Consider the following 21,569-nt stretch of genomic DNA (forward strand, 5'->3'; position numbering starts at 1 on the left):
CAGCAGCCCATGAGAGATGCTGCAGGAAGATGAACATATGTATTTCATTATGAACTGAAAACGTGTCCATTGACTACATCCTACAATTTTAAGCAAAGGTGCCTGATTCAGCCTATATGCAGGGAATGTGTTCCTTCTGCATCTTACTTCACAGAAGCTGACAGAACCAACAAATTAATCAGTGAATCAGAAAGTGGGTTTCACAGAGTTATCAAAATGCTGTTCAGCTGGCATGCAAAACATCTTTTTGCTTCTTTTCTTTACAGTGGTTTTAGACAGTGTTAAATAATAGTATCTTGACCTGAGAGAAATTTACTACATTGATAGTGGAATGCTTGCTCCAAAAATATGGACACTTTTGCTCTATCCACACATCCTCTTCCCTCCTGCATGTGCTCAGCAGCACCTTGGTGGATGTCACATACAAGAGAGGAAAGAAGAAGCTCTGGATTCTTTCATATTTGTTTTTCCTATCAGGCTGGGAAACTACAAAGAGGATCAGATCTCAGCTGACACCGCCAGTATTGGCTCCCTCATCCAGGGAGAGAGAAAAGCTCAGAGCCACTAATAGTAACAGCTTCCCAATTTTCTACCCCAAGCACCAACCAGAGAGTTCACTGTCAGTTCTCTGTAATCTGTCACTGGTGCTCAGGACACAGCTCTCACTCTGAAGCCACCCTACTCCCAGCAAAAATGTTTTGCATAGTTTCTGTTCAGCTGGTACTTCTCACTCAGGGCAAAGAACATGTTTCAAGACTGCTCTCAAGGCAGCTGAGACCTTTCCACATACTTGCCATTTTGTGGTTGGGTAACAGGCAGGGAAACACAGGAAACCACTGATTAAAAGCTAAACAAATAGCAAAATAAGAAATGGCCTTTTACATCAAAAGCTGCAACTTTGATGAAGTCCTACTGCCTATGAGGAGGCATCTGTGCTTGGGAGAAGAAAGCTTTTTCTATGCTGTAAACTCATGAAATGCAACAATACTGTAGCAGTATGCACAGCAATTAAACTAGTGCAGATTACAAGACTAAAATGAGAGAGGTCAGAAGGAATGAAGTTCACTTAGCACATGTGCAGAGCAGTGTATGGCAGCCACATCTAACATGAACCCTTAATACTCTCAACAGGGCCCCACGAAGTGGGGATCCCTCCCAAAAGCAGCTGGGAACTTAGAGACAGAAGTTTACTGATACCAACCTGCCATGGAGTAGGATACTGGGGTTTCTTTAGTTAATAATCATCAGAGCCTATAAGTACAAACACACAAATAGATAGTAGATCCTAATAATCTGATTTTGACTTCCTTTTCCACTGGGAAAATCACTGCAGGTTGAGGTGAGGTGCACACAAGAGCATTAGTCATTCAATGACATCCAACTGCTCCAGCATCACCAGCAGTCCAATGCACTCCAGCACTACCAGCCAGGTCTGTGGGAATCTCCAGGCATTTGCTGCCACAAATCTCCCAAGAATTCACCTCATGAGCTCTGTACTGGGCTGATTGTTGGAGCACTGCATATGTGCATGACATCTGTTTGGATACCCAGTGACTGTGGTGCTAATTGAAGTTAAGATCTCTGCACTAAGAAAGTAATCCACTGATCCACCTGTTCCTGCCACATGCTGCTTTTGTTTGGTTTATTTCTGTTTTCATATCTCATCCATGGAGCCCTTCAAAAACCATGCATAAAATAGAGCTGTTCACACTAAAGGGGCTCACGAGTTCCCTCGAGGTTATACTCTTACCTCTACCTATGTTAACACTGGTGCCTCCTTAGGCTGAACACCAAAACAATTGCTGGGAACATAAAACAAGAGCTGAGAAAAGTGTATTCTACTCTCTGTAAATGGCGAGATTTAACGAGCGCTGCTGCAGATTTAGATGTGTTAGACATCACAAACAGTTCCAATCCTCTGAAAAGACCAAGTTACAAGTATCTTTCTGCTAGCAAACACAGGAAGAATATCTTATTGTACCCCTTGAGGATTTTATGGCAACCTAGTATCCCAATACAATTGTGTTTTCAATGAAGAAACAACTATTTCTTCAGAGTCAGCCACATTTTCCACTGTGAAACAGTGCTGAAAGCTCAAAGAGTGATTCCAACATACTCCTCTTCAACCCTCCAGCTCCATCCCCTTGGGCATCTGTCTTGCAGTGACAATTGCTGGTGGAGGGAAGGAAGCATGTGAATGCATTAATCGTGAACAGGCTCTTCTTCACCACCTGAGAAAAGCAACATTTCTCCAACACAGCTCAGTTAGGGAGGCCAAGCTGCACACTGGTAAAAATTACAGGTGGAACAGCTCGATTCTCAATCATTATCATCATCATTATTTATTGGTATTACACAGCACCTAAATGCTACCAACTCAGAGCAGAACCCCAGTACACATCTTGTTTATACACATGCAGGGGGAAGAAAGATTGCTCTTTCCCTGGGCACTTTCAGTCCAGGGGCCAGAGCAAAGACAGTTACTGTCACTGATTTTAAAAAAGTGTTTTCACAGAGTGTAGCTTGCCATCTGCTAAAACTTACCACACTGGCCACTAAACATGGGCCTACTGCTCCACAGGAGTAGGGACACATCACAGGTTGGTGTTCCCAAATACACTGCTGCAACACTCATGCAGCTTTACTGTGCCTCCAGTGACAAAGAAACCAAGTTCATAAAGTAAATATCGAAAAAAATATTCAATACATCTACTTCATCTACTATAGCAAACTTTTAACAATCTTGCTGCACAGAAACCACAAAAAACAGCTTTTTTTTGCTAAAGACCAAATATTTTAAGTGTTTTTATGACTTCTCTTAAAAAAAACCCAAACCTATTTACTGTTCTGTGATTTTCTTTTTAGTAAAACAGATAATTATGAGAGCAATTACAAGTATGCCAGAAATTAACAATAATCTCTGTGTGCAAGTACATTTCTAAAAATGTGCCTGTCAGATACACAATAGACAGGCACTATTATATCTGGGTACTGCCCTATCCAGATGGTACAATTAAAGAGCTAGCAAAAGTGAGCTACAAAATAAAACTTAGAAGGTCAAGATAAATGTTATTCAGAGAAATAATTATTAGTCTACAAGAGCAGAAAAAGTACAAACACTGAGAAAGAAACATGGTTGTTTCTTTTAACAGCTAAACAAAGGCAGAAAATTGTATTAAATACAGGTTAAGTTTCACTGATACTGTTTTAAGTCACATAATCTTAAGACTGTTCAATGATCTTGAAGTGCCAGAGTCTATAGGCATTTAAATTAAGCTGGACTACACATTAAAAGGAGCCCTGAACAAAGCAAACATCAGAACAAACAGATAAGTTTGCATGACCTATGAGAGTCTTTTCTTCTCTAATTCCAGGGCTGTACTGTCAAGGGAACAAAGAAATCATAGATGTGATTTTCCATAGTCCTGCCTCTTTTAGGTGTTATGGTGATAACCATTACTTTAATATCAAAGTGCAAAGCTAAGTCTTAGGCAAAAGTCATCCTAAGAGATAGAGAAGTACTGTTATTCTCACCTTGCAGGTAGGAAACTGCAAAGCCATTTCAGAAGATACTGGTGAGGTAACTGGCAAAAGTTCTTTGGCACTACTATTCAGCTTCAATTTAATCCAAAAGCTGATCATTTGGAACCTCTTGCTCTGTCTCTGGCTAAGCCTTGCATTTCCCCCAGGCATCAACTGCACCTCAAGTCTTGCTTAGAGAAGGTGATGAGGCTGCACAGAGCATCATCAGCTCTGCCAAGAGCTCTCAGTCCTGCAAGACAGCAGCACCTCAGCATCTCTCCTCTTTCCACAACAGCCTCACCCAGGGCTGATGCCACTCAATAGGATTTGTAAGCCCAGCACTCCTCTACTCATCGCACTGAAGTGAGCAAGTCCAGCAGATGTACTCAGCTTTCTCAAGCATTTCTGTTAAGATTGTTAAGGAACAATCCAGAGACCAGACCCATCTCCTTCCTACTGCAGAAGTCCAAGCTTAGACCTAATGGCTGAATCATAGAATCACAGAATGGTTTGGTTTGGAAGGGACCATAAAGTTCATCTAGTTCCAACCCCCCTGCCATAGGTAGAAAACCTTCCACTAGAGCAGGTACCTCAAAGCCTTGGACAGCTTCAGGGATGGGGCACCCACAGCTTCTCCAGGCAACTTTTCCCAGCGTGTCACCACCCTTGCAGTGGAGAATTTTCTCTTTCCTAAAGAAGTAAAGCACAGCAAAGGATCCCACCCATTATTTCTTCTAGAGCAGTTTTGTTACTGGTGATTTGCTAGAGTTTAAAATTATTATTACTGGGACAGGGGTTTGAGGATGGGAATGTTTGGTAAGGAATGTGAGACTTTGAGAAAAAAAATTCTGAAGATGTTGCAGGTTATTGAGTTTCATTCCAAGCGACAGCAAGAAGTCATACTGCAGAATACTTTCAACCTATGCTTTCTGCTTTTGCATACATGAAGTGGAGTTTTCAGAACATAGAAGGATCCCACTCGATTGTACTGCAGATTCTCTCTCCTTTATGTGAACAACCTTTGGTTTTAACTGACACAACCATAAAATATTATATTCGAACAAGCAAAGGACTTGGTGTAAAAGCTTCTGTAATCTGGGCAGTTTCACATAAGGTGGTCCGTACCTTACAGAGCTTCCCAGTTTAGCAGAACAATTACTGTTTTCTTAAAAAGCTCACCATTTTCCCCTTCCGTTCTTTAAAAAAAGATCTGCTATTCTATTGAGCTTTAATTAAGTCAAAAGGGATGTCTTCAATTCTTTCTCCAAAGATCTGTATCAGTAGATTTCTAAGACCATCAAACTTGGGAAGAATGCATTTGTTCCCACTGTGATACGTGAACTGCTACCCCCAGCCTAAACACAGCCCTTATGATTGCTTTGTTTATCATGTAATACACCATCAGAGGGAGGGAGGAATTCAATCTGGTGTCTCTCTAGAGCGTACAGTGCTAAATTTCCCTCTTAGATTTAAACTGAGCTTGTCCCAACATCAGCACAGTAGTATTACTATAACAGCTCACTCCTAAGCAAGCCAGGTAATGCCAGTCAAACCAGCAAACCAGGTCAAATCAGGTATGGCTGCAGGTGTGGAGGGTTCATGGAGGAGGACTTTGAAGCATGTTTGAAATACACATTTACTAATTAAAGTATGTATCAATTTTAAGTGTCTATTGTCTCTCTTTCCTTTAGCAGTTGGAATTTGCTTAAATGTGGATAGAACTCAGCAGGCAGCAATATGACTTACAGCCAGATGTAGGGCTGGTAAGACACAGAAAACAGTGACTGGTAGAAGCAAATAGATGAAGTAAGCCAGAAACTTTATACCATTAAAAAAAAAAAAAAAAAAAAAAAGGAAAAAGAAATTTTGAACTCCTGAGTTACTTCAATCAGATTAAAATCATTCTGCTTTCCATGTGGGATTCTGCTGTTCCATTCAAATGTGATTATTGGGTTTGGTTTCTGTTTGTTTTTATAATCACACTATCATCTCAAGGAATTTTAAGAAAAACCCTCCCTATGGGAAATCTACTTTTCACTTTGCAATATATCTGCCATTTATCAAAGGTCTGAGCTGTCAGTATTTTTGACCTCATGCTCCCTTTACTTTTATAAAATGTAGTCTGACTACTCTGCAAAAACACCACCCGAACCTTACCACAAATGGACTTTAGCCCATGTTTGCATAGATAACTACATTTACCATTATAGGTAGTGTTACAGTAATGATGAAGTCAATGCTTTTTATAGTTTTCCTCACAATTGATTGCAAACTGAACAAAACAGAAAACCAATTAAATAAAATATCTGCCAGAGGAATACATGTAGTGATCAATAGCCTCTACAAATCATATATGGTGAAACTGTATCAAAAAGAGAAAGTTTCTAAATTAAACAAAGGATCTGTATATCAAATATAGACAAGTCTGGACCAGCTAAAGTTTTTGTGTGTAGCAATATCTGTAGATGTGCAATAAACCTTTCTGGTAAGTCACTGCTTTTTAGGACTCAGAAAAAATTATGTGTATATTTATATTTACTTTCCATGACAAATATGTTTATGGAGGATCATGACATCAAGTTACTGGACAAATAAGCACCTGCAAGGACTTAATATTTTGACAACAAACAAAAAAAGGAAATACTGGCACCATGAAACTGCAGACTTGGAAGCAGCTGGCCGAAGTCCTGTTCACACGACTTGAGCAGTCTGCACACAGCATGAAAAGCAGCCCCTGAATCAAAATCAATTGTGAATACGAGTCTCATTCTCCCCCTACTTCTGCTTTTGGTTTTGATTTTTTGTTTGTTTGTTTGTTTTTAATTGGCTAGTATGAATGCAGAATGGGAATTCTTCAGGACAGTCAAAAAGAATATAGTTTTGCAAACAAAGTTATTTATCTAGCACCAAAAAAAAAACCTTTCTGGAATGACTAAGGACTCTCCAAAAGTAGGATTTTTAAAAGCTGTCATGAATTGACTATTTTTCCCCCAAATCAGAAAGGCTTGCATATTTTTAGTAAATCTTGACACATGTATATGTAGCTCAACACACTAAGGGCTATTCTTTTAGCATGCTACCTGTAAATATTCCAATTGTCAGTGTTATTAATCAGTTACACAGGTGGCAGCTACTCATCCTTCCCTCAGTAAATGGTGTGTTGCACCACCCACCTGCCATGTCTTCGGTTTATGATATTTTAAAACTGGCAGGAAAATTAGTTCCACTTGCATGAGCCTTTGTTTGAAAGTAAGACCACACAACAGCTTTCTGTGGGCAGAGGGGACAGAGAGCAGAAATACTAATGGCGGGAATTCACTAACCAGATACATTCTTGCTGTGACAAGTACCGGCTTTGCAAGTCCTGCCTCACCAGTGATGGTTTGACTACACATCACACAGCAAAGAAAGGTTGGGGACATGCTTCTTGTTCATAGGATTTGTAAATAATTATTAGACTACAAAATGAAGTAATGAGGACACAAAGCAGGAAGCAATTTGCCTATCTCCTGGCATAGCTCTCTCTTGACAAAGCAAGAAATTGTACCCTGATCTTCCCAGTGATTCAAGCCCACTTTACAATCTTTGCAATCACATCCTCTGCTTTGCCATCAAAGCCATCATTTCTCTAACTCATCAAACTAACAGCATTACAAGAGGATAATAACTAAACATCAGACTTCTACAGTATAGAAAAGAGGGAAGAGAGAGGATCAATTTAATTTATAGACTCTCTAGTTTGTTTCAAAACATCTCATGCAACTGAAAACCTCATGCTCCTACTACTGCAGCACAGGATGATTTACACGGTGCAAATTATTTTTTTAAAACTCCATGTGCACATCAACCTAACCTCTGCCCCTCTCATGAGCATTTATGTTTTTGCCCTCAATCCACACATGAGTAGCCCATGGCAGCACTTTCAATGAACTATTCATGCAGGTGAACATCCCTGAGAGATGCAGCTGCCCCCTCTGCTTTTATAGTTGTCTCTTCATCATGGAGCTCAAAGGAATAATCCTGTTGCATATTTCTTCTTCATTTATTTTACTAGGTGAGGTGTTTAAGAGGATATGTGGTCGTCTGGAGCTCATCACTGTCAAATTTTCAGCCCCACAGCTGTAAGGGGTAAAGAAACTAGTTTAGCTCCTTGGTTTACAAAGTGCTGAGTACCTCCAATGAGGTGCCAAATGTGTGTGGTGACACTTTCAGATTGCTGAGTGCCTCCTGAGGTTCACAGGGCCTGATCCAAAACTCCACTGTAGGAATGACAGCCCTCCCCTTGGCTGCAATGCGCCTGGGACAGAACAGAGCTTCAAGACTCAAGCCTGTGCTGCCAAGACAAGGAAAAACTTGCCACAGATTTAAGAACACAGAACAAGCTGGCAGGCTTGAGCAGCAGTGGATCTTAGTGTTCCTGCCTCCAAACAAATCAGAGTAATATAAATAAATACATACATATCTACTTAAATAAATAGACATTCAAGTACTTTAAATACGTTTGGGATCAAGTGCTCATTTTCAATTGTCTGAATATAACATACAAACATGCAGCAAAATTCTCTCCAACCCCCTTGAGTCCATCCTGTTTCCTTTGAGCTTAATCCATTTCTTCCACTCCTTAAAAAAAAAAAAAAAAAAAACACCTCTATGAAGTCTCTTTACAAATTACTTTTCTCTGGAAGCCTTTGTTTAACATCAGCTCTTCTTCTGGAAGCATGCAATAAAACAAAGCTAACTAACAAGAAAAGAAGCAGAAAAAAATGCTGACAGTCATACTGTAAAACATCCGGTGCAAAGACTGGCTGCTTTCATTTGGGTTAGGGCAGCAAAGTCTTTCATTAACAGGTCACTCATTCAAATACAGTCTTGTTTGACAGTAATCACCTGATGGCAGGCAGAGTAAGGATCATACTTTGTAAGGAACTCTGCAAAAGTATATTTTGTTGAATGTACACATAATGTACAGAATGTCTGCAGGCATTCATGACGAGTGCGTCATTCTGCAATACTGAATTAGTAGATGGCAACTAAGCAAACAAAAAAAGAGCTAAGTTGCAGCAAAGACTGTAACCACTTTCATTTCTTCTGACAGTTGCCATTTATCTTTGCTTTTGAAGAGACTATGTGGCAGTATTCTAGTAAGTGAGCTGTAGCATACTGTGAAGAAATAATAACATTTTAGCAATACAAGCCCTCAGTGCAGCATCTGTTATTAAATCTTTGCAGAGAGGCGAGGCGAGACCGCTAGTCATAACTGTGGATTAGCAAGGTTCTACTATATTCATTTTAGAGTGCAGAATGCTTTGCATGAAAGCTGTTACTTGCCTTCTATGTCAAAAAATGAACTTATGCCAACTTTTTAATACTGAATTCATCAAGGAAGCTGTCCTAACAGCCCGCAAGCACTGTCCACAAACAACAGCAGCAGTCTAATAGCAGAGAAATGGAGGTAGAATAGAATCAGAATAGCTGATGCTGCTGATTTGCAACACTTTCTTTTCATAGAAAATGACCGTCATCTTACACTTCCTTCCTGAGCAAATCAAAACGGTCTTTGAAACTGTCAAGCTTTATGATGCTGACTTCAACTCTGACACCTGATTATACAAGACTGTTAACACAAGCACTCAGCATGCTCCAGGGAATCACTGCATCCTCATCAGTGGAGTCTTAGCAGCTCCACATCCTGGCTGACTCCCTGGCAAAAGACCCAGGACTTCAGGTCCTAGAGAAAGGATGACAATTCACATGCTTATGAGAAGTATAACACACACACACTGAACTGAGCCAAGTTTAAGTAAACTTTATACTAAATTCACAAAGTTCAAGCAGAGTCAGAGCTTAGCTGAACTGTAGTAAAAACACTCAGTTTTCCAGAAACACTAAAATCCTCCAGGAGAAAGTTAATCTTAAGCTTTCCTAATGATATTTTCCTGACTATGAAGTTACCCAGACAGTGCAAGGTGCTATGTAATATTTACCCACGACGGCCACTGTTATGATATAATGTTTCAGTGAAGAATAAATTAGAAGCAGCAAATCCCTGAAACCACCCGTGCAAATACACAACCATCAACGGATCAATACATAAAGAAGTGAAGACTAGCCGAAATTGAAAATTAGTTTAAAAAAATACTAGTGGCACCCACCATGAGAGTTGCTGTCTAAAATAGATAAACAATAAAGGCAAGACACATTGCTTTAACTGTGAAAAGTTGTGAACACTGATGCTCTAATGCAGTATCACTGGTCCCAGTGCACGATCTTTATCCACGGATGTGGCTGTAAAAGCCCCCTCGGGGAGCTGCTGCTGCTCCGGACCTTTGCGGGACTTTGTCCCTGCGCTCCTGCGGCGCCCGGCGGGGCCGTCCCGCTCTCTGGCTCCTGCTGCTCACATCACCTCAAGCCCGGAGCTACGTTTTATTTCATTTTCGGTTTGTTTCGGGTTTTTCTTTCCCCGGCGCTTTAGGAGGCAGAGCGCGGCGCGGGGGAGATTACACGGGGATGACTGAATCGCGGTGAATCGATTAAACCTCGACAATTTAATCTGAGACTTCATGCGGGGCTGGAGGAGATAATCCCCGCACCGCAGTTGGTCCGAGCCTCTCCTTTACTGGGATACCGTGGCCCAGCCCCGGGGGCACGCCGCCGGGCACGGACACCGCCGGTCGGGAGCTGAGCCGCCCCGCTCCTCCTCCTCCTCCCGCTCCTCGCGGCGCGGCGCGCACCGCGCACCCGGCGCCTCTGCGAGATGCGCGCTCGCAAACTTTCCAAACTTCTGGGGAAGTGGCGAGGGGTACGCGGGGTCGGCCGGACCGCGGCGGCGCTTCATGTCCCGGCGGCACCTCCCCGTCCGCAGCCCCCCGAGCGCTGCCCGCGGGGATTCCCGCGCCCCGGGCCGCCCGGGGGAAGCGGGAGCAGCGCTCCGGCCGCAGCGAGGCCGGCGGAGCGCAGGTTGCTCCCCGCAAGTTGGAAGAGCAAAAAGCGACGGCAAGGGCAGGGACCCCAAACCCCGCCCGCACCGCCCCTCTCACTCACGCTGCTGTTCTCGCCCGTCCAGTGCACCATCGCCTGGTTGTGAGACGCGTCCCCTTTCAGCACGAAGGAGGTACTGATGAGGGAGACCTGCTCCCGGCCGGCCGCCAAGGATGCTCTCCTGGAGCGGCCGCTCCCCGCCGCCGCCCCGCCGCCTCTCCGCGGCTCCGGAGGGCTGCGCGCCCCGCGGGTCAGGGCTACGGGGTGCGGGCGGCCGCAGGGCTCCGCGCAGCGCGGCGCGGCAGCGGCGCCCAGCAGCGGCGGCAGCAGCAGCAGCAGCAGCAGCAGCAGCGGCGGCGGCGGCAGCCGGGCGGCCCCGCGCGGAGCGGCAGCGGCGGACACGCGTGGCCCGCCGTGCGCCATGGTGGCTCTCCGGCGTGGTAGTGACAGGCGGGGAGGTGGCGGGGAGGGAGGGAGACACCGCGGCGGAGGGCGGGGGCGGGGGAGGGCTGTAACCGGAGCGGGGCTCGGCGGCAGCGCCGTGCGCGGGGCTGCGCGCCCAGCCGGGGCGGCGCCGCCATCTGCTGGTCCGCGCCGAAACGCCGGGCGGGCTCCGCGCTCACCGACACGGCACTCGCGCCCCGCGGGAGCCGCGGCGGGGACGGCGCTCCCGGCAGCCGCGGAGCCCCCCGGCTTGTGAACTTTCCCGCAGGGCTCCAGGGAGAGGCTCTCCGAGAGCGCCCGAGCAAGACTCACGCAGCCTCTCGGGGCCGCATCCCGAGGGGCGCCGGGGGGAGCACCCACCGCTGCCGCTTTGGACACGAGGGATACCCGGCCTTGCTCTGGCCGCCCGTCCCAGGAGGTGCAGGGAAACGGTCAGAAGTGGTTCGTGGGCAGAAGCTGAGAGCCGAGGAGCAAATGAATCCGGTGCAAAAATACAATTCCTGTCATTAAGACAAGAGCTTCCATGGGGAAAAGGACTCTGTCTTTCCATGGGGAAAAGAACCTTCTGCCCCTCAGAGCCTAGGAGGCACCAGGCTCCTCACCTGCATTGCTCAGAGCCAACTGCTAACCCGTTGTTGCCCACTCTGGGGACATGTGCCTTGTAATTTGGGATTGATCCATGGCAGCCCCAAGAAATGCTAACCTGGTGTGGTCACAGGCAGCAGGGATGCTGACTGGACCTGTGCAGGGTGGCATCACTCAACTGACAGATGAAGTGGTGGAAGAAGATTCAGCCACCACACTTTGGGTGCTCTTCCTGCTTCACTGCAGTGTGCTGTGTAACTGTGAATAAATTGGAACTTGTGAAGCAGTTTGCCTCACATGCTGTGAAGAGGACACAAGTTAGAAACCCAGAATAACTGAGTTTGGCAGGGACCTTTGGAGAAGTCCTGGTTCAACCTGCTGCTCAGTCCAGGGCCAGCTCTGAAGCTGAATCTAACTTCAGATTAGATAAGGTAAAATAAGGATACTCAGGCCTAAATGTAAGAAAACAAGTTTGAAAGACCATTGAGGAAAGTACTGACTCCAGGTATAGGCACCCAACAGACAAGATCTGGGCTGGATGAACCCAAGGTGAGTAAAGTTAATAAACCAGCTTTAGTTGTAATCTGCCTTTACCCTAATAGCCTAGAAAATTAGGATTACAAAGGCTTTTTCTAGGAAGATTAATAGAAAAAATAGTATCCACTGGTTTAACTGTACCATTTACAGGCCTGTGATGACTACCACAGTGACCTTAAGTGACCTGGTTATACCAAATTCATGTAAAAATTACTTTCAGCAAGCTATATTACTATGTATTAGCTGTACACCTTCAGTTCTAGGAGACCTATGGTAACCTGCCCTGTTATTACTGTAATAGCTCGAACTAGAAGGCAGTTTCCAATTCAGGATGACTCTCCATTTCAAAAGAAATGCAGAATAAAAATTAAAATAGTATTTTTTAAAAATCACGTGTGCTTTTTCTGCAGGTCCCAATACAATCCTCTTTCAGAGTTCCAAGCACAGCCCCACAATCTCAAAACAACCTCTGTGCAGCCTTCTCCCTTGTTCCTCCAGCACAGTGTCTGAACCAAAAGAAGATATTGCCCCCTGTCTAGGAGTCTCCAGATGCCAGCTATGGAGATTCTGTCCCAAACCCCCTGCCAACAGGAGCCCAGGCAGTGACAGACACTCAGGCAGGCAGCACCACAGACCCAGGTCACCAGTAGCTGCCTTTGGGACTCTTGGAGGGGACACGTAGTAAATTCATTTCTGAAGTACATCTTGTTAATTTTTGGTCTCAGATGTTGATTCTGGAGACAATATGAAAAGCTCAGAAGTCTAGGAGAAGCTATAGGGAGCTGTCTAAGGAAGGTGAAACAGGAGCATGAGACAAGACTGATTTTGCATCCATTTAGTTTTCTCATAGTGTCTTATCCCTCTGAAACACTACCCTTGTCAAGCAAAAACCACCTGGGTTTAAGTGAGCAGAAAGTTAATTTTCCAGACAAAACCCTCTTGACTCCTGTAAAATCTGGTCTCAGTGGCAGCTGTGGTCAAACCTTGTTTGAATCACTGCTGTTTGGGCATGTTCTTTAGGGACACAGAAGTTGGGCAGTGATTCAACAGTTCACAGAAGACACACAAGCAGAAATTACTCCTGTTGGAGTAACAGTTCTATACTAAGTCACCTTCCATCTTTTGCACCTCTGCACAAAGAGGAACAAAAGAAAAAACACAATGCCAAATTGTTAAAAAAACATCGACCAGACACAACTGCACCAACCAACATGAAGGGGTCATTTGCTCATTATTAGGAATACAATCATTTTGATTCTTACATCATGGTCTATCTCTTGTGTAACTGTGGCAACTACCCACAGTTTGTAGAATAACCTAAAAGTATTCAGAAGAGATGGGAGGGCCCAAGTCCCTACATGTTAGGGAACTGGCATGCAAAACCTAATACTTCATCTGAATAAGTGTGGCTGGACTCTGACATGCTCATCCATTTTGCATTCACCACTGTGTTTGACAGGTTGGGCTCCCATGAGCAGCAACAAAGAGATGGTAACATCCACATTCCTAAGAGTCAAGCTCTCTGTATCTGTCAGTTACTGACACTTCCCATAATGAGACTTAAAAAGGAAAAGAAAACCAAGCGGTTGTTGCAGAACTAATGAAGCCTGGTTTCCTCCAGCCTTGCACCTTATGGTCAACTGCAAGGTCTGCTCGAGTCTTTCCCCATTGTCAAAATCTCCTTTCCATGATTTTCACAGGAACCGAGCAAACCCACTAATAAAGTTCTCCTTGTCTGCCTAATCACAAAACTTGCCATTTATTTTTTTGTGATCACCCCCAGTTTGCCTGTTTAGTTGAAATTGTCTTAAGGGTTCAGAAGACTCTGACCAAGGTGGATGGACAGATCCATTGCCCAGTGAATCACTCACTGACAAGGACTAATCAAGCCTTTTATTCTTAGGCAAGTTAATTAAATATTTCATCTAAAGAATGCTAAAGCTGAGAGAAATGAATGTAATTCTTATGTATGAATTGTGAGACTTGAGTACATGGGGATGAATCACTCAACCTACAACTGCACTTGTCACTAATTGAATCCCTTAGTATCAGGCTTTTAAGAGGTCAAGGATTTAATGGAACCCAAAGTAACTTCTCCATTTTCCTTTCTTTAGAGATTATCATAACCAAGACAAATGTGTGGGCAACACTATGAAAATCTTTGCACCATCTCTTGTCTCTACCACTTAGTGAAAGGCTTTTGCCTTCTTCAATGGCAGTTGAAGCTGGTTTTACATCAAGCAGATAAATACATACTTACTGAATACTGCAATCTAATAAATAATGCATATTTAATGTATCAGTAATTCACAATAATAAAATGCACCTCTAGACAAGAGATGCTGTAGAAACAATACCTATATGGCATTGTTTCACTGTGGTGCACACTTAATGACACTAGAGTTTCAAAATATGAGTATCGAGCAGATTGGATGAGAATGCTAAGGTTTGCAAAACTGGAAAACAAACTTCATTATATAACCCTCATTAATGCATTCAGGGTCCTGTAGCTAAGTCACCCAAGAGATAAAATGATGTCTTTATTTTGTCCAAAGTCAGGTGACTGCATCACAGGTCAGAGCTCAATTGTCTTGGGCAGGTACTGTACAAAAAGAGAAACAAAGGCTGATCCAGCTTCCATCCACGATGTTTGGTTATGCAAAGGACAATCAAAACAATGTACTTCTAGTCCAAAGCATGATCAGAATATTTAATTACTTCTTATTCTGTTGTGATTATTCTAGGTGAAATGCAAACACAAGAGAATAGAAGTGCAACTGATTTTTATAGGTTTGTTAGCATCAAGGTTGCTAATAAAGGAAGAAAGATAATTGACAGACTAGAAAATATATTTTTGTCTAGAAAGCTCAAGCAAGCTAAGAGATCAACTCTGATAAGTGAGGAGCTCTCCCAGTTTCAAATCTTGTTTAACTGGAACTTCTTAAGAATTGCCAAAAGGGAGGTTTAGATTTAGTTTAAGGATTCCTAAAACAAAGAGACTTTCCCAAATGTCTGTAATATTTTATGTCTCTTATAAACTCTGGCTCAGCAAATACACTGGGGCAGACAAAAAGATAAATAACTGAGTATCACAAACCTCTAAGCTCTTCTATTTCCAGAATAGAAATAGAAAAGGCTCAAAATCCAAGGCAAATTTCTTCCTGTTAATGGCAGAATTATTAGTGCTATACTAATAACATTTACTCACATTTTTACTGACTGTCAGATTAGATTAAAAGGCTTCAATTAACCCACTTTATTTTTGCCACATTAATTTCTTATCAAATACTAGAAATATTACAAAAAGCTTTAAATTCTGCTCAGGCAGAAACCACAATGCCATGCTAATAGTCCTTAGCTTGCCAATAAAAATATTGATAACAATTTTTTACATATTTCACCCTCATAGCTGCCTTAGGTTGATAAATCAAGATGACTGCAGATGCACAATAAGGTGCAAAATCACAGAAGAATTACCCATTTAAGCATGCTCCTTGTGTATTGATCACCTCTTTTACAGGTTGATTTAACGTATCAAGGTGCATTTAGGATACCTTACTCTATTCATTAGATACAAAACAATTGCCAGTTACATTGTGTTCATGTTGACCACATCACTAAGAGCACAGGGACCTGCAGGTTTTTTGAAAAAAAAAATGCATGAAAGCAACTTAATCTCACATGTTTATCAAATGCCCAACTCCAAAACACCTTATGACTCACTCCAACAATATCATTAGATAACAAATTAATAAACAGCAAAGCTTTACTTCCTTGCTACTCAGTTAACAAAATCCAAATGCTTTATTTTCTGTTAAAGGAAAATTATTATACAGAATGCCATACCCTTAGACCAAACAGCAGAGCTTTTATTTAGCTATGCCTCTGAGCTTCCAAAATAATTTTTACTTGTATACTGCAACTACCAAAAAACCTCAAAAAAACCTTTCTATAATCAACAAATCTAGGTGTCTTTACACTTTTCTCTGTACTTCCTCCATTTGATAGAATAAAAAACGAAGCAGGTGTCAGGTTGTTTTATTCTCATTAATTCATTGATAGATTGCTGTCAGCAGCCAGCCCAGATGCCCACAGAAGAAAGCCTAATTAATAGGTAGCATTCTTTGTCACAAAGAAAAAAACCTCTACCTCTGTGGGAAGTTCTGAAGTCAAAAAAAGTGAGTAACTGGCTTTGTTCTATGTAGAACTGACTAAGCTACAAAGTACATGTTCAATTATCCTGTTCAAATTTGAACAATATAAAAGTGGATTTCAGCATAGTTTATTATCTCTGATTGTTACAGAGAGCTCTCACCAGGTATGGGTATACTAGCTGACATGCACTTATGAGAAAAAATTTGGAAGAGCTGTAAGTGACTTAAGGAAAAACTAAATGGTTTCCAATTTTACCAGTAGCAAGTTAGCAAACAGCATGTACACAAAAAAAAAAAAAAAAAAAACTGACACAACCACCCCTTGGCCAGTAGCCTGTAAACAGGCTGTCACTGATTCAATGAAAGTAATTGAACAGCTCAGCACTTTTACTAGTGAGCAGGTAAATATACATTACAATTTTGTTTAGTTCTAGCTCATAAAATAAAAGAGGAAACAAGTTGTAAAATCACTGTCACTGAGAAAACAGGCTGGCAATTAATACAAGCTGTCGTGATCTTCTTAGGTGTTCTCTTTCATCAATCAAAAGAAAAAAAAAACTAACCTGTACACATTTGCTATGCCACAAAGCCTGGAACAGTTGCTTAGTCTGAAATAGAAAATAAAAGATGAAGTGTAATGTTGTGGTGGTTATTGCTAGATTATCTGTCTTCAACCTGCATAATTTCTCATCATCAATTAATGAGCAGAGTTCCGAAAACATGAGATTTGGATTCATTGTCTACACCTTAAGAGCTCACAAGAGAACAAAACATTTTTTGTTTATGTGACCAGATAGACTGTGGGAATTTATTTTTCCCAGAATAGCTTTGCACTCATGCGTTTTCTGCCTAAAATTTCATGGAACTTATTTGGCAAAGTATGGAAAGTTGAGAAGTATTTGGCTATTTAGATAATTGCAATGTGATGTGAAGACTGCAATCCTCAGGTTTGGATTCAGCTCAATATTTACCTATTAAGTTCCTTTTATTTCAAATACAATGTTAATGTCCTACAAACCACTTAAATTCTGATCTAATCTTAACAGTACTTTTATCGGTGTCATTTTACTAAACAGTTTGCTAATACAGTTACATTTCTGAGAAAATGGTGTGAGAAAAATAAATATTAAGCTCACCTAAAACCAAACCATTCTAAATTAGTCTTAGTCTTTTGCAAAGTAGCCAGAGCTCCAGCTGTAAGATCTGGAGACTCCATAAAGGCACCATTTTTCTAGGAGGAGATGTTCCCATCTGGTAGATGTTCAGTGGGAAGTCAGTGTGACATGTTTACAGCTACCTCAATCCCCTTGAACTCTTCATGGAAAGAGCTCAGCAAGGAATGCAGATGTGAGTAGGCTCCAATTTATGGTTAATAGGTTTTGAACATTGAGCAAATCCTTTCTATTGCAAGTCTGCAAGCTTAAGTGGGTGTAGGACTGGGACCTAACTGTGTGGTCTTGTGTGCCTGTTTCAAGGGAAGGCTTTTGCTCGGAGTTTTCCAGGGAGTGTGCTAAATTTTGTCTCATGGCTGAGGTCTGCAGATACAGTGCTGGCTGGTTCAAAGCCAAACCAAGAAAAATGAGAGGGTTTTCTGCAGAAGACATATTCAACTAAAACATCTTAGAAAACCACACTATTTTTAGGCTGTGAAATAGATTTACTTAACATAACAACCTTTAGGAGTGTCTTCTTTTAATAATTAACAGAAATGTACATGAATTATGTTTAGATAGTGCCTTTTTTTTCTGAGCTGCCTTATTCTTTTTCATGTCCTTTTTTTTTCTCCTTGTTTGCTTGCTATAAAAATTTGCGTGGTCTCAGTGAATAGATAGAGATAAATCTTTCCCCAAAAAAGGAAGTTACTGAAATAACGTAGCACTCTGAAAAATGTGTACTATCAGATGCCAGGGAACCTGACTGCCACACATTTTGGAGAAGATCATTTTCAAAAAAAAAAAAAAAAAGCTGTATGAGTAATAGTGAAAATTAAAGTAATAGAACCATAATAGACATTTGGTGCCAATTCCTCTCCTACAAACTATTGTTTTTGAAAAGCAAACCAGCTGGAGGCAGATGTTTTATGTAAGTAAAAGGCTGGAGGGCTTTGGAATCACGAGCTGGAGAAATACAAAGCACTTCACACTTTCCAAGACACCCCTTATCAATTCCATTTCTCCACATAAGCATTTATTTCCTCTAAGCCACTCCTGCTCCCGCTCTGTTTTTGAGCCAGCAAAACAACAAAAAAATCTGCCATATTTTTAACATCTTAAAAAACTTGGTTTATGCACCAAGCCAGGTTACTTATATCAAGACACTATACTGCTTTTCCCAAAGAAAAGGTACCTTTTATCATTGTCCTATGAACACAAGATGACCCAGCTACCCTGAGAAAAACCAAACTGGTGCATAAATATCATACTCTTTTGAATAGCCCTCTATAAATCCCATCATTGGTACCTCATATAAACACAAAGGATGAAAAGATAAAGTATTTATCTATTTTTTGTTTCTTTGTTTTCTATGTGATATTTTCTCTCCCAAACATTTGTGACCTACTGTGAAGTTTCCTTTCCCCCAGAATCTTGAAAGGGTCTAAATGTCTAAAAATGATGCTCTTGGTTCCTAATTTCTAGGAAGATCAATGGGAGCTATGAGCCCATATGCATTTATAAATCTGGCATTAGTAGCTGTTTCAGTTTTCTTTGGAATTATTACATTTGGAATTATTACATTTGGAATTTCTGGCAAACATCCATGTTTTTCCATATGCCTGGTACATCGTTTGCTTTGAATGTTGCAAAAAGTAACATGTGAGAGGTAAGTAAGAGCAAATGTGTATCCATAGGAAACAATTCACTTGCCCAGAGAGGTTGTGGACTCTCCATCTCTGGAAGTGTTCAAGAACAGGCTAAACGGGGCTCTGAGTAACCTGGTGGAAGGTTCCCTGCCCAGGACAGGGGGTGGAACTGAATGATCTTTAAGGTCCCTTCCAACCCAAACCATTCTGTGATTCTAATACATAAAGCTTATACAGCAGCTTATAGAGTCACAATATTTTCCATAGAGCTCCAGCTGTAAGATCAGAAGACTACATAAAAGCCTCAGTGCTGCCTTAGCAAGTGTGACAGTCCTCATGCCTTCAAAGAAAGACTGAAAACACAGAATAAAAATATCCTCTACACTCAGGATGTTGGAAAACATTTTAATTTCACATTATTTAAGACATTCTCATCACTAACATTTTAGCTTTTCTTTCACAATGCTGTGGCAGAAGGGTCTAGCATGATGTTCTCATCATCTTTTCCTGCCTGACTAAACTTGCAAAAGCATTTGGTGGTTATCACATAACTGGACTTGAGATGATTGCTTCTGCTTTTGAAATGATGCTTCAAATCACAGAATCATAGAATGGCTTGGGTTGGAAGGGATCTTAAAGATGATCTAGTTCTGACTAGATGCCATGGGTAGAGAACCTTCCACTAGATCAGATTGCTCAAAGCACCATCCACCATTTTTATGAAAAAGGAACTTTATTAGAATTCCTTTTTTTCAATCTTTGGTTGATAATTCTGTATCCCTGAACTACAGAAGGCAGAACATGAAATCTGGGGAAAATGATATTTGAAACACCTGACAAAACAAATCTGCCTAGGGCTCATAAAAGAGTGTTTGAAATCTGAATTTGCATCACCCAAACTGTAAAAATTGGCAAAGAAACAGAGAATAACTTCTATATATATTTTAGTGACAACACTACCGCTAAATTCCCACACCTCCCTTCTAATTTCATATATGATTCAGAGTGTAGCCAGAGAAGTAGCACATTTATCCACCAAAATACTTAAAATAAATACAATGATTTTTAAAAAAATCAAAGAGAATGAGCATATCTTTTCTTCCATGACACCTTGCTCAAGTAAAACACAGTAAGCCCACAGATTTGTTTCTGCTATTATAAAGATTCTGCAGTTCTAGTCTGCAATAATCATATAAATTCATCCATCAATAAACATAACTAAGTCTTATTCAAGAAAAGCCATTAAAAATACCTGAATGGTAGAGCAAAAATAGCAGTCTGAAAAGCAAATAAACCATCCATAGCTATTTTTATGACTGAAACCACCTACACCATACTGTCAAAAATTACTTTTCCCTGTGAATTTTAAAACTGTTTTATGTGGCAAAAATAATCATCCTTTGTGCCTATAGTGCAGTGTTTATATGTTTTCCCTTGTTCAGTTTTTGATACAGGAATAAATCATTGTTCCTGCAATTTTCCAGCAGTAGTTCCAGCTCTTGTAGTTTCAGCCTGGATAGAACTGCATGAAAGGATACAAATCTTCCGGTTTGGGAAGAAAAAATTTTTAAAAAGAAAAAAAAAAGAAAGAAAGAAAAAAAAAAAAGACTTCTCATGGGGTCTCTGTTGTCAGCAGAAAATATTAGTGAAGAGATTCAGTTTTAGCTATCTTGATACAGAAGTTTTTTCATCCCCAGTTTATTTCTACCACTTTATATTCAAAGCACCTTAATTTTCTAGGTTTTCCACCCCAGCTGTATTAGTAGTTATCCCTAGGGATAAGAGTATTACTGTGAATCAGGTGCATACTTGATCTTTTTTTTATTATTGCCCAAGTATCCTTCCATCTCCAAAACCAGTCTAACTTTTCTTTGTCCAACTGTGGAGTATTGCATATGGCTCCTTGACTTAATTAGTTTAATCAGTCACCACAGCAGCATTTGATACAGGGCTTCTCACTGTTGGATTATAAATTATGGAAAATATATTGAATACATCACTGATTTTGCAATTTAAAAAAAGGTAAAGGAAGCTCCTTATCAAGGCTCACAAATCAGCAGAGACCTTGAGCATATACATAACTCATTTAACTTAAATCATGCAAATAGATCCACTGATTTCACTAGGAATCTTCCTTTGCATCCCTTGAAATAAAACATTTTAAATTATTTTTTAAAGGGTTAAAATGGTGCAACTGCTGACTTCATGTCCATTGCATCTACTAAGCATTAGCATTTCAGAGAAGGTTCATAGTTGTATTTCCCATACTAATGACACCTCAGTGTAAGGCTGTCATATCGCTCATCTGGACCTTTTATTTCCAACTTACTCTACAGCCTTAATCATGCTGTGACCCCTAAACCAGGTTGGAAACCCATGTCCAACAGTTAAAGGGAGAGGCCACATAGTAATTAAGGTTTTTAGGTCCTAGAGGGATGACACCATAGAGATACCTGGATCTCAGGGATGCCATCAGGTCAACAGACCAGCCAAGTTAAAGGATATTTCAGTGTATGAGTTGTACAGAGGATGCTGATCTAGGACAGGTC

At 41.3% G+C, this 21,569-nt stretch overlaps 1 protein-coding gene across 2 annotated transcripts in view; it reads right to left on the minus strand.

Moving 5' to 3' along the window:
* Positions 1–10,923, minus strand: part of SORCS2 (sortilin related VPS10 domain containing receptor 2) — a gene marked incomplete at its 5' end in the record, with an annotated part of 544,971 nt that extends 534,048 nt beyond the window's left edge. Inside the window, one exon of one of the 2 annotated variants that reach the window (XM_083862198.1) lies at positions 10,564–10,923. In XM_083862198.1, coding sequence (XP_083718324.1) covers positions 10,564–10,923 — 360 coding nt within the window. The remainder of the gene's footprint in view (positions 1–10,563) is intronic. The other variant, XM_083862199.1, reaches the window with a different exon arrangement.
* Positions 10,924–21,569: the final 10,646 nt, after the last annotated feature.

Source organism: Zosterops lateralis, assembly GCF_965231275.1.
Source record: "Zosterops lateralis genome assembly, chromosome: 5".
In the NCBI taxonomy this organism is placed as follows: Eukaryota; Metazoa; Chordata; class Aves; order Passeriformes; family Zosteropidae; genus Zosterops; species Zosterops lateralis.